The sequence below is a fragment of the Orcinus orca genome, chromosome 17 (genome assembly GCF_937001465.1).
Source record: "Orcinus orca chromosome 17, mOrcOrc1.1, whole genome shotgun sequence".
In the NCBI taxonomy this organism is placed as follows: domain Eukaryota; kingdom Metazoa; phylum Chordata; class Mammalia; order Artiodactyla; family Delphinidae; genus Orcinus; species Orcinus orca.
In genome coordinates, this window is record NC_064575.1 from 2,825,453 (window position 1) to 2,839,296 (window position 13,844).

At 43.4% G+C, this 13,844-nt stretch overlaps 1 protein-coding gene across 8 annotated transcripts in view; it reads right to left on the reverse strand.

Moving 5' to 3' along the window:
- The window catches only part of RB1CC1 (RB1 inducible coiled-coil 1), a 60,581-nt gene that overhangs the window by 2,265 nt on the left and 44,472 nt on the right, over positions 1-13,844 (reverse strand). For 5 of the 8 annotated variants that reach the window (XM_033437666.2, XM_033437668.2, XM_033437664.2 and 2 more), the window contains 7 exons: positions 11,130-11,295; positions 8,669-8,777; positions 8,358-8,586; positions 7,183-7,237; positions 6,141-6,188; positions 4,021-4,079; positions 2,213-2,349 (listed from right to left, as the gene is read on the reverse strand). In XM_033437666.2, coding sequence (XP_033293557.1) covers positions 2,213-2,349; positions 4,021-4,079; positions 6,141-6,188; positions 7,183-7,237; positions 8,358-8,586; positions 8,669-8,777; positions 11,130-11,295 — 803 coding nt within the window. The remainder of the gene's footprint in view (positions 1-2,212; positions 2,350-4,020; positions 4,080-6,140; positions 6,189-7,182; positions 7,238-8,357; positions 8,587-8,668; positions 8,778-11,129; positions 11,296-13,844) is intronic. The other 3 variants (XM_033437665.2, XR_007472726.1, XR_007472725.1) reach the window with 3 other exon arrangements.

Genomic DNA, 13,844 nt, shown 5'->3' on the forward strand with positions numbered 1-13,844 from the left:
CATGAAAACGTAACTGCCCGAGTCACAACAGTTTAATGACATTCTGAGAGTGAAATCACAGAAATGCATAGCGATTTATAAAACAAAACGGAATTCGCTTTACTTTTCAACCACTAATTTTGGCTTCACTTACTCATTAAGTACAGATGGTTAGTCAAATCACAGAACTGACAAAGTTCAAGAAACAAAAACACAATCTGAGTACAAATCACGAACAAATAGATCTAGGAATTCTAAATTAGCTCAGCAGTGCCACCTACTGAAAGTGCTAACACATGACCTTTTCTGCTACTGAAAGCAGACAGTTACACAGACAAAATTTATATTCTAGGTTCAAAGCAAAGCATTGTCTTCTCTTTTTTTTTTGGCACCGCAATGCAAACCCAGTCAGTGCACAATAAATAACTAATAAGGATGAAAGAAAGTCTAAAGGGCAGTACTTGTGTGGAGGGGAGATAAAAAAATGTGGAAGGAGACACGATGAAAAAGCTAGTTCTCACACGGCAAACTAGGTAAGCGATAAATACTCATTCTCTTTTAAAATTCATCGGAAGAGAAGTTGTCATAAAAGAGCTGGTTCCAAAAGTATTCGACCAATGAATTATCTGTTAAGGGTAAAGCCTCTGAGAAGCTAAAACTGATTTTTTATTCCATAAACCTTACTTGGCATGATATATAAAAAAGATATCCTGAATAAACCATCTGAAATGAACATACAGATACTACCATGTGATACAAAGATAAAAAAGCTCCTGGACCACAGGATATTAGTCTAAGGACTAATAGAGCCCTTCAAGGATAATTCACAATTTCTGAAAAGAATCATCTAACACTCATGTCCAAGGAGTGATGAGTCCCCGTCATGGGCATAACAACGCCCTGGTCACCCACACACCCCCAGGGCAAGGAGTCGGTAGGCAGCATTACCCCAAATGGCATCCTGTTCTGTATGTATGCATGTACGTATGTATGCATGTATGTATGCAGGGAAGGAGGGAGGGAGGGACGGAGGGAGGGACGGAGGAAGAGGAAAAAAGGGGGCCTGAGTTCTGTGGTAAAGTAAGACTATTAAATAAATTCTTTTCTGTTGGACTTGTGAGAGTCTTCACAATGCAAATGCGCGTGGTAGACAGTGAGCGGTTACTAGATGTAAACACTGAACCCTTTCTGTTCTTAGGAAATGCAGAGTGAAGTAGTTAAAGGGGCAGGATGTCACTGCCTGGAAACAAACGTGTGCCTGCTTGTGTACAGCTGTGGGTCAGTACATTTAGACGTGCACAGGCAGAGGTAATGCAAATGGGGCAGAACGTGAACAGCAGGTGACTCTGGGCAAAGGGATATTGGGCTTTTTTATACTGTCCTTATTTATGCAACTTTTTTGGTAAATTTAAAAACCATTTTCAAATTAGTCTAAATAAATGAAAAACAAAAAACCTACCAAAAAAATTAAAGAAAAAAAATCAAGTTCATTGTTTTCAAGGTACAAAACCAGTAAATTAAATTGCAAGCTTCTTTTCTCATTTTTCATGGTCACATTCTACATAACCCACCACCAACAGCCATGGTGGTGTGATCGTGTGTGGCCTACTTCAGAGAACGGGCATATGACCATGTTCACAAGTCATTTCAAACAGGACATCAAGCCAAACGGACACACAGTCTTGTTTCTGAATAATTCCATTTAGCCTAAGTATCCCAGGGCACCTATTCTGTTCTTTTTGAGTTCTTTAAAGATTAATGCAATCGATGATAGTAATATACTAACTGTAATTTAGTATACTTTAACAAAGCTTACTGCCTTTTTAAAAAAAATTACTGACAAGTTCAATGAAAGAAAAAGGTAGAAACAGGATGATAAATAGGAGAGAAAAGACATCTTATAATTTAAAAGAATTTATTTTTGCCAAAACAAGTAATGCCCTTATAAACAAGTGAGCATGTTATATTGAAGCTTAAATAGGTATGAGAATTTTGATAGTGTAATTCTGCTATTGCTAGAGTATGAGATACTTGACCCAACTGCATCAGCAGAATCCAGGAACAATAATCTGGATAATGAAGATTTTAGAAAAACAAACAAACAAAAACCTGATAAGGCAGAGTTCCTGCTCACCTACTTAATTCTGACATCATTAGACAACGTGGGAGAAAAATCTTTCATATATTCTCTCCACTCTAGGTTTATTGTTTTGGTTACAGTTGTGACACTTACCCCCCTCACCTGGTTTGAGGTCCAGGGCAGGCAGCGACTCTGAGTGCAGGAAGTACAAGGTGGGACTCACGGTGAAGAGCACGTAATTGTCATGGCGCTCGTCCAGGATGATGAGGACCAGATCTCCCACCTGAAAACTGAACAAAGGAATGATTTCATTGATCTGAGGAGTCACCTTGATTCTGCAACGTTCAATGAAACATTCAATTAACAATGCAATAGGAAATTTCATACTTACATGATTTGTTTTTTACTCTACCCAGGCCCTCACGGGAATGCTGGACACACACAGACGCTCAAAGGCTAACGTGAGCAACCGCCAAAGACCCAAAATTTTTAAACATAAAATTTCCAATAAATCTACTGTTTAAAAGAGCACAACCCAAAACAGGCTTGGGTGAGGGGGAGACAAAGAATACCCATTATAGTGCATCTAGTATAGAAAGAAGGCATTCATCCTCATCTTTCATTTTACAATAAAAAACATAAATTGGGGGAGCAAACTTAGTCACAGTGGGAAAGAAAGAACTACCTTATACTACTTCTCCGGTCTCCAAGTAGTCTCCTCAATTTGAAAGAAAACCCAACTGAACCAGCTGCATGTACTTAGTTAAGCTCAAACAAGTCAACAGCCCGACTCGGGGTGAAGCTAGCAAGGAGGGCGCAGAAGGAGAGAGTAGGTGTGACCGCCTAGGGTGTCTCAGCTGGTGTCTGTCTCTCCAGGGTCCTTCGGAAGTGTCGAAGTGTCGTTTGGAATATCAGTTCAAAGTTAACCTAGATCTAAGATAACTTAGTGGGTCCTACACCTAATAAATCATTAACATCACTGGGGAAACTTTAAAAAGTTAACAGTCTATCATCCACTAATTATTTATTCTACACTTAACTGCCTGCCTAAAAAGATGTGACAGGCACTGTTTTGGAGGATAATACCTTAAAAAAGGAAGATAGGGCCTCTCTGAGGCAGTTTTTTTTTTTTTTTTTTTTAAGCTCGTCTCTCTCTAATCTTTGAAAAACCTTATATTGATTTGACTTGACATACAGCTGGCAGATAAAGACTGATACACCCAGCCCTTCCAAATCACTGAGAAAAGATAAAAGTCTAACGAGAAGTTAAAGATCAGTAACCGGGAGTGCCTGATAACCAGACATATGGTCGATGGATCTATTACGGACAAAACAGAGGGTCTTATTTATTTTTAAGTCAGTCCTGACAAGTAGAGAAGAAATGACCAGTATTCACAAGCTGCTAACAATGCTTTATCAGACACCCTCCTTTCCAGTAGCCCATGCCAAAAATCAATACATTACTATGGGGTAATTTGGTCCTGGAATATTGTCTATTAAGTTATTCAAGTGATAATTTTAACAGTGTATTATGGATTTGTAGCATATCAATAAAATGAAGTCTGAGAAATAAAAATGAAGAAACACTCCAACTTCAAATATCAAGATTCTCCAATCTAAAATGAAAAAGACTAAGGTGACAAACGGGATTTAAGAGAGGTGGCACCAGCTGAAAAGGAAGTAGAATCCAAAGGCTTCAGGAATGTATGTGTAAGTGATGATTAAAGCTATGATAGGAAGGACTTCGAATACAATCCTAATGTTCCCAGAATAACTTAGAAAAACCTTGCTTTTCAATAAAATAAATGTTAACTACGAATGAGTACAAAACACTCAGCTGACTGAACCTGAAGTTGAAAGATTATAGCCATTGAAATACATTTTCATTGACAATTCAATACTACTCAGTTCGGTGTATCATTTTCACAGAAAAAAGCACAAAATACAAATCAAATACTTACTCTCTAATAGCTATCTTTTCCGAATGCCTTGGGGACACGGACGACATGCTCTGAGACATCTAGAGAGAGAACAGTTCACAAAGCTTACACAAGTAACATGTTCTCTCGATGCACTTACTAGGTCCACACTGCAAACGCTTCTTCCAACGTGACACACATTCACGTCTGTGTCCCAGCTTTCAGGGTCCAAACTTCTCTGCTCCATTAATGTAATTCCTTTCCTTCAACAATTACTTTCAGTGGACAAATTTACCTACACTTTTACTTATGTTATTTCTTAATCAGGTTTGGCTGGATTAAAGACTGAATATAGAATTTTATTTATAAATACATATTTAATCCTAAAAAATATCACTAGGAAGGAGACATGTTTTTCGAGAAGAGTTTAAAACCCACTCTTCCGAGCAAGCATGACACAAGGAAGGGGCTGCCCCCCTGCCCCCCACCCCCACAGTGAGCATCGCAGGGGACACGACGGGACGGGACGGGACAGGCTAACTGGTCTGTGGCTGCCTCAGCTCGGCCGGGACTCTCCGCTCCTCAGTCAGGCTTCCGCACATTTCTCACACTGTCACATGATACATGGGACATGGGTCTCAAGGTATCCCTCCCAAGCAGTGTGGGCCCAGTTATAACCACACAAATCAAGGACAGAAAAAATGGATTTCTCTTTGTTCGTAAGTTTAATTCTGACACTCAGAATTTCTTCCATTTCCCTTTGAGCACTACGAAGGGTCTCAATTAATGTTTGAAAACAAAAGAGAAAGAAAACAACAAATACTGACTAAAAAGACCTAAAAGTGTATTCCAACCTGTCTTCAAAATCATCCAAATAGTCTACATGCTGCCAGTGAGAACAAGTTTAATGATCCATTTTTCAGACTGTATTCAACTCTGTTTAGATTTTCTTAAAAAAGCTTGAGCTCTCCACGTATTTGTTACAAACGAGGGCTTAGACGTGAGGGAGCCCTGGCTGAACACAGCTGGCAATCGACAGGAAAGTGCGAGTGACCCGGAGGCGCCGCTCGCGGCGGAGCGGGTGCGCTCTGGACCTGAAGGACCAGACCCTTTCCCTCGTAAGCCTTTCCCCAGCATCTACTGTGTGCTGTGCACCACCTACTATTCCGGGTGCCAGGAGCACACCTGTGAACAAAGTGCCTAAACCCTCGCCCAGCACAGCGTCCATCCCACTGGGGACGCTGCACGGAGCACACGTGGAGCACGTCTGTTCTGTGCAGCGACCCCAGTGGCCGCAGGCAACTCCTCCAAGGCTCCTTGAAAAGGGTTTGCTTCACTCACGGAAACAGCAAATAGCCTTCGAAGAATTGTTTTGGTGATAAATTCATGACTGACAGTCTGGCAGAGCCATGGAATTAATACGTAATTTTTGCTGTTCAAGTTAAGAAAGGCAAACGAAAGAAAGCACAGATGTCTCCCTACAAGACACTTTATTTAAAAAAAAAAACTCAATTCTAATCTGTACCTTAAAATTTTTCAGAAGTCCTGAACACAGGCCTTAAACTGTTCCTATTTCCTCATGAACTGTCATCACCAGAATTTGAAAAATGAAGCAACTGCTTTATTAAAGCAGGAAAGATTGACTGTAAAACTGCCTCATCAAGCACTTGGCTAGATTCACAGGCTAGAGGGAAGCCACGGCAATTCAGAGGGCCACGCAGGGTCTCAGGCAAGGTGTCAGGTTCAAACACCTTGAGTTAAAAAAAGAAAGAAAGAAAATCCGTGACGGACAGAACGTGCTGATTCCACACACCTCCGGGCGGATGCGCCAAGAGCCTCGTGAGGAGCAGTTCTGACTACCTGCGCACTTAACCAAGAGCCCCAACCTGACATTATAAACACGTTAATTATGCAATCCGAAGAGATTATAGCTTATTAATAATCAGAAAAGACAATCTGGATTTTGCCGGCTGCTTTTAACATCGTAAGACTGAGACAGTGCATGTGGTCAGGCTTAAGAGTCAACTGTCATCAGTGACCAGCGCAGCTCAACGAAAACTACCAGGAAAGAACTAATCACGCCACACAGCCTTCTGATCTTTATAATGAAATGCAATGCAAACAGTTTAAATGTCAAGATCAACTGGGCGAGAAGACCTTACCAGTCTCTGATTCAACCGCTTGTTTTCTTCTTCTTTCAACTGTAGTGTCTGCAGGGGTGGGAAAGAGAGACCCCTGGTTTATGCTCGAAAATATAGTCTGCGTGCTCAAGTCTGGTTCTACTATAAAAGGTTTGTGGGGACATTCTTTTCTAGGAATCCTTTCCAACTGTCTTATTTACTGGCTTAAAAGAGAATAAGAACAATTTTAGGTTTATTTCCTTAAGCCAAGGATTCTCAAAGTTTAATATGCATTAGAACCACTTGTGACCTTGTAAATACGCAGTAACTATCTGAGATCCATCCGCAGAGGCTCTGTTAGGAGGTCGGGCCCAAGAGGAGGAATCTGCAATTATACTCCTCATGCCAGCAGATGCTGATGAACCTTCACTAACAAGAGCACACGTGCAAGAGCACAAATCTGTACAATTCTGACTCTGAGTCCTTATCAGACGGTTATCTCGTAGGGAGCTAAAGTGCTAAAAATCTTCAAAGCCTCAGCAATGAAAAGTGGTCTCTGAACAAAGATGTGTAAAGTCTGCAGCTGAGAAGAAACCCCTTATTACCATTTTTTCTCTTCACTTCAATTAATCACTATAAAAACCCGAACTTTTCTTCATTATTCCCATATTCTACTTGTGCCCTACTTTGGAAAATAGTTAATATTTTGTTTTTTGAAATTAGTAAGTGAAATTCACACTTCTATTGCATTGCTGAATCCTGAACTGTTCCTGGCCACTTGGATCAGAGATGACAGGACTTCTCGAAAGTAACCACAAAAATAACCGTTAAAAAAGATCTAATTTGGGGAAGTCCCTGGCTGTCCAGTGGTTAGGGCTCAGCACTTTCACTGCCAGGGCCCGGTTTGAGCCCTGGTTGGGGAACTAAGATCCTACAAGCCACACGGTGCAGACAAAAAAATTAATTAAAAAAAAAAAACCTAATCTAAAAACACAAGTCTGCTTTCAGCGTAAGGTTTACTTCACTGCATCCTGGAGTGAACATATTTATTAAACCCTGTGTTTCAAGAAAACGATGCACTTACTCGTTCCAACAGCATTATCCTCTGCCTTTCTTCAGAGAGCATGTGGACGTTTTCTCTAAGAGAGAATGGCTTATTTTAGTTTAAGTCTTAAAATTCTGGACTTCACAGTCTCCAATAAGGTTTTAGAAATGTAACTGTTAATACAGAGCACTTTACAGATTTAAGGGTTTGTACTAAATTTTCAGAAGCAGCCTGTTTAAATGAGGACCCATTTTGATGGTGTAGGATGGTATGAAATTTATACCACAGATCCTGCATCTAGATTGATAAACCTTTTGAAATTATGAGCAAAACTTTGCGCATGCATCTTTCTAGGGATAATGTCTGAAATTTCAAGCTTTCTCCCAGGGACCATTCTTCTTATCCATGTTACAGATAAGACGGTCATTCTTGGGCGGCTTCACCATTAAAACTAGAAACAAACAAAATGCCACAAGTCCTTGAGTGAGCTATAAAACTCAAAGCTTCAGTTCATAAAGAACAAACCAAATCTATATAAAGACTACAAAAGTATTCCTACATGTCTACAAAGCGCTAGTCACTGTCATGTGTGAATCTGCCCATCACACTGAGGTAGACAGAAACTAATCAGAAAAGAAAACAAGAGAGCACGCAGGCTTTTATTTCATTCTTTTAAGCTGCGCCATAACTGACAAGTAAAACCGTAATACATCTAAAGTGCGCAGCACGATGGCCTGATACACATGCGCGCTGTGGGAGGAGTCCCTCCATCAAGTTAACTAACACACTCATCACCTCACGTCATTTACCCGCCTCTTCGGTGAGAACACCGCCCATGCTCCACCCCAGCCCCTGGCAGCCACTTTCCTGCTCTCTGCTTCCGTGAGTTTGAATTTTATCTGATTTTACTTCAGTTTCCACACAGAAGTGACAACTCCCTCCCCATAGCACGGCCTCAGCATGCTGGACGCACTGGCGACCCTAAGGAAGCCCTGCGCCCCTGACGCGATGGCCTCAAGGCCTGGACCCCACTGCAGGGTCCCCGCCCGGCCGCCTGCACGCTGCGGTGGCACCTGGGCACGGTATGAAAACGTGCCGAAGTGGATTCCCGCACACCATCAGTGGCGCTATCACAGGCCGCGGCACGGAGAATTCACACGCGCAGCTCTCAGGTCCACGGGCCGCGGCCCCCGGCGAGTAGGACGGGCACTCACCGGACAGACATCGTGCTGGTCTCCAGCGCTGAGTCCAGCCTGCCTTCGCCGAGGGCATCCGGGGCCTCCGCCGGGGGCTCGGGCGCACAGGCCCCATACAGCTCGGGGGCGGCGGCCACCCCCGGGAAGGGGACAGGGCCGCCGCCCCGCAGCCGGCTGACCTCCTCCTCCAGCCTCTTCTTCTCCTCCAGCAAGCGCGCGCGGTCCTCGGACAGGGACTCGATCAAATCTGCAGCCCCGGGCGGACGTGAGCGTTACAATCATGGAGTGTGACACGGAACTAACAACGCTGCATAGGAAGCGCCACTGACCTTTGTCCCGCTCCTGCTGCTGCATCGTGCTTTTCAGCTTGTCACTGAGGTCACTGATTATGTTCTCTTTTCTCATTTTCTCTCTTGTTAAAACAGTATTAAAATTGGTCTGGAACAACAGAACGATAACTACTTAAATTATCTGCATGCACAGGGCAGCCAGAGCTAAAGAAAATACGTCTATTTTTGCATGGTGTGTCTCTATGGGGAGAAGAAAAAGCATAATTCACAAGTGATGTTTATTTTGAAATAAAAATGCCACGCTGTGGTAAACACATTCGATTATATTTTCCTAGTTCTGTATTAAGATATGCTCCAATTTAATATCTTGAAAATGAATGCTATTTTCACATTATTGTCCACATTATTTATTGTCAGAGGAAAAGCATCAGTAAATATGTCTTAAATGTGGGGGAAAGAAATAAAATAGCCAACACTTTAACCAGTGCTGTTATATACTTAACTGTTCCTTTTAGTGATCTCCCTGCCTCTGGAATCTTCCTTCTGTCCTTAGCTAAATCTCGATTCCACAGTCACATTTTGGACATGACTGTATCCCATCTCCTCCTCTCATCTGGATATCTGCTGGTTTATAATGGCTGGACCTGCCACTCCTCGACTTCTAGGAAAGCCTTCTCACTGCGGATCTCATACATGCCAGCTGCCTGCAGAGATCCCGTGAGCCAATTTCCACAGTTAAGAGTCAAGATCCTCCAGTCAATCATTAATGCCAATGATGCTAGAAACAGAGACGTTTAACAAGAACGTGGCATTCCTGGGCCAAAATCAGTGAATTTGTTAAATACTGAGTTAAACTCATTTCTAGCCAGAAAGCAGACAGGAAGATCCCCTCAAAAAGAATATTTATGATATGCCTTTGTATTAAACCATTGCTCTGTATCATTTATGGTAGAAAATTAACAAATATTTATAATAGTACATTAGTTACTTTGTTTTCATAACCTCTGGCTGTTTCTGCAATATCAAATGGATTTTCAGAAAAGTTAACACAATTTATAATACACATATTAGAAACAAGACTAGTTAATGTAAGAGCCAACTAGGGCCAAGGAGCCCTTATAAAGCTAGTTACAAATCAACTCAAGTAACTACCACTTAACATCCAAGCACCACTTAAAATTGGCAGGTACCTTAGGAGTCACCTCCCCTCTCGTCTGACAGCTATTAAAAGAAGAACTACATTTGGATCAGATGGCTGGCAGCTTTCCACGCTGGTCTCCGTCTTATTTCATCCCCCCTTAATGCTGGAAGTCTGCAGTTGCACAGGCTCACAGGAGCACAGAGACAGGCAGCAAGAAAGCAGGAGAGAAAGACCTAGCTCACGGAGGAGGAGACATGAAAGAATGCACAACTTCAGACTTCTAAAAACAGACCTGAATGGCCTCTTCAGTTTAAACCTGGTGGCTCCTCCCAGCCCTGGGCAGTGCATTTCCCTGGTTTCCGTGAAGCACACTCTGTTTCCGGTTACTCTTTCTCATTCCCCCTTTTCCAGGCTCCTCTGTCTTTCCCCAGGCCTTAACATTTAAAGTTCCTAAGTGTTTGGAGCTTTACTTCTACATTTTCTTTCTGTTCTCTGGTTGACACTTTTATTAACTCTAAAAAGACAATAAGAAAAGGAAAACTACACCACACCACATTAAATGTGCACATTAACTGTAACATGCCTACCAGTCTCAGAAACGTATTCCTCGGGATAAAAAAAGGATGTCGTGCTACCCCTGGCCTGACTTACACCTGCTCTCACACCGGTCTGCTCTGGCAGCCCTCACTCTGCCCTGCGCCCCAGCCAGAGATCCTGATTACGTAGAAATCCAACCGCGTCGCTCCTTTATTTCCTCTCCCACTGCCGCCCAGCACCGTAGCTGATGTAATGCTCCCTCACAGGGCATCTTGACCCTCAGTGGACTGGCCGCTGCTGACCTCACAAGCGTCAGCTCTCACCACTGATCCATATTAATAAAGGAATCACCAAAGTTCAACAGTATTCCACCATAACCTACCGCCAGCCTATCACATGGATAAGAATTATCAGCATGTAATTTAGAATAAAATTTTAGAGTTTAGAAAAAATTCAAATATCATCTATGCAGCAGTACAAACACTTTCATTTGCAAAAACACCAAACTGATGTGAAGAGGTTAAATGCTGTTTACGAGGTCACACAGGTAGCTAGGCAACCAGGAACAGAATTTACATTGCCTCGTTTCTAACCTAGCACTGCTTCATTCTGAAGCACCTACTATGTGACATAACGACCGTTAAAAAGAAAATGCTTCTATCACGAAGAAGATATTTAATAATAAATACCATCAGGATCAATGTGGGAAAACCACATTTAAGATATAAGAAACCTCAGCTACACAAAGAAAATTTACTTGTGAATGTATGTTCATCTCCTCTAGACCTAAAATGAATGCAGTAAGGTGGGAGACCTACAAACCTGTTGTTCAGCAATCAAAGATGTTCGCACATTCTGCATTTCTTCGTTTTTTCTTTTCTCCTGCTCTTCAAGTTGTTCTAGAAACTTAGCTTTTTCTTCCTGGAGCTTTTCTTGAAGTTCAGCGACTAGGCTTGAAGAATCTTCTTTGGTAGACTCAATGGTATGACTTTAAAAATTAAATACAGCATTAATTTTTTCAAAATCACACAGAACTAACACAACATTGTAAATCAACTATACTTCAATAACATTTTTTTTTTTTTTTTTTTTTTGCGGTACGCGGGCCTCTCACTGTTGTGGCCTCTCCCGCTGTGGAGCACAGGCTCCGGACGTGCAGGCTCAGCGGCCATGGCTCCTGGGCCCAGCCGCTCCGCGGCATGTGGGATCTTCCCGGACCGGGGCACGAACCTGTGTCCCCTGCATTGGCAGGCGGACGCTCAACCATAACATTTTTTTAAAAAGTAACCAAAAGTATTTTAAGTACAATGTAAAGTCACTGAAGAATTTTGTCTAGAAAGAATGACATATAGTGAATTTAGATTTTTAAAACACTGTTGTAAGGATCCCGGTCAGAACACTGGGGCATGTCTGCATGAGAGGTTTCAGCTGACACAGGACGCTAAGTAATAAGAATCCTGTAGGAGTGCAATTGTGCGCTCACATCGCGTGTGCGTGCACAGGCGGGAAGGACCTTCCTTCCTAGATGCCCTGCGCCTGTGCGCTGCCCAGTGCACCGAGGGGAGTGCTGTTTCTATTTCAGGGTCAGTGCTGTGCGAGGATGAGGCAGGAAGGACAGTTCAGGCACAAGGACGTTCAGACACTACTGACTCTGTAAACACACGGTCATCCCCAACACCCAGGATGAGCACCCGTGACATCAGCACAGTGTATATACTGACCCGCAAGGTGAACACTTTGGCAGTAAAAACAAAGAAAGGAGAGCTTACGGGGCTTCCCTGGTGGCGCAGTGGCTAAGAATCCGCCTGCCAGTGCAGGGGACACGGGGTCGATCCCTGGTCCAGGAAGATCCCACCTGCCGCGGCGCAACTAAGCCTGTGCACCACAACTACTGAGCCTGCGCGCCACAACTACTGAGCCTGAGTGCCACAACTACTGAAGCCCATGCGCCTAGAACCTCTGCTCCGCAACAAGAGAAGCCACCGCAATGAGAAGCCCGCGCACCACAAGGAAGAGCAGCCCCCGCTTGCCGCAACTAGAGAAAGCCCACACGCAGCCAAAAAAAAAAACAACAAAGAAAGAGCTTTTAACACAAAGAATGATCAAGAACCATGCTGTGCTGGGGCAGGGCTTCTCGTGGCTTTATGGGCAGCCCTCCTTATCCTTGGGTTCCACATGCACGGATTCAACCAACCACGAGTTGAAAATATCCCAGAAAGTCCCAGAAAGCAAACCTTGAATTTGCCTGAGGGCTGGCAACTATTTACACAGCATCTGCATTGTTAGGTATTACAGGTAATCTAGAGATGCTCTGACGTGCACAGGAGGTTATATGCAAACACCGCACCACTCTATACAAGCTGACTTGGGCTTCGGCGGGTTCTGGTATTGGGGGAGGTCCTGGAACCAATCCCATGACATCGAGGGGCTGTTATTATTAGTCTGACCCAAAGTACACACTGTGTCACACTGCTGGAGGCTCCCATAGAAAACGCTCCAGATTACCACCAGCCCCATCATTCAGATGCAGTTTGCAGGACTCCAAGGCCCCAAACGGCTGACCTCAGCGGGCATTAACCCTAGCAAACTGAGCAGTAAGTGAGAGCTGAATATTTTAAGTAGTTTTTTTAACAGCATCACTGGCGGGCTTCCTCTGGGGAATTAGGAGCCATGTTTGTGTTGTGTGGGGAGAAGCCATAAAAAAGGGTTCCAGTATCTCACAATTTAGCTAAAGCTGTTTCTGATCCAGCGGTACTACCATGGAAATCTAAGAAATTTATCAATAAAGGTTGCCCTCCCCCAAAAGAGAAACTTACACAACGCTATCTTTCCATATATTAATTTAAAACCTTAAAAAGGCCCTGAACTTAAAACTGAAGGAAGCAAGGTATATCTGTTACCAGCTGGGAACGTCATCCCATCACACAGAACTTGAAACAGAGCAACTCTGGTTCCCCCACGTCCATGAACCAGTGTGTGCGAGCAAAGCTATCACACCCAGTGCTCCTAGTAACTAGGAAACCCGCACTGAACACACACCAGAGTGGCCTCTCCCCCATCAGTGACTGTATTAGATTTGGGCCTAGTAACCGAGTAGTTGATCGTGGGTTTTTAAAAACTCTTCTGAGATCACAGAATAAGAGATTCAAAACGACACCCTATTCCAGTGTTCCCATCCCCAGGCAGACCCACAGCAACTGCTCCTGGACACACGCCTATGAGCAGCACGGGAGGCAGGCTTCCCGACACATGCAAACCACACACACGTGTCCTGCATGCGTGTTCCGTGTACACGGGGTGTGAGAAAGCCCCTGCCCTCAACTCTCAAAATAATATATACTACCGACTTCATTTTTCCCAGTTATATGGAGAAAAGGTACGCACTTTTAATTCTGCATTTTCTTAATCCCAAGCAGACGGAGCAGCTATTCGCACCCTGGCCGTCTGTCTCCTGTCTTCTCTGACCTGTCGATTCACATCCTCCGCCCATTTTTCTCATGGATTGTTTGCCCTTTTCTCTCTGATCTGCGGGACCCC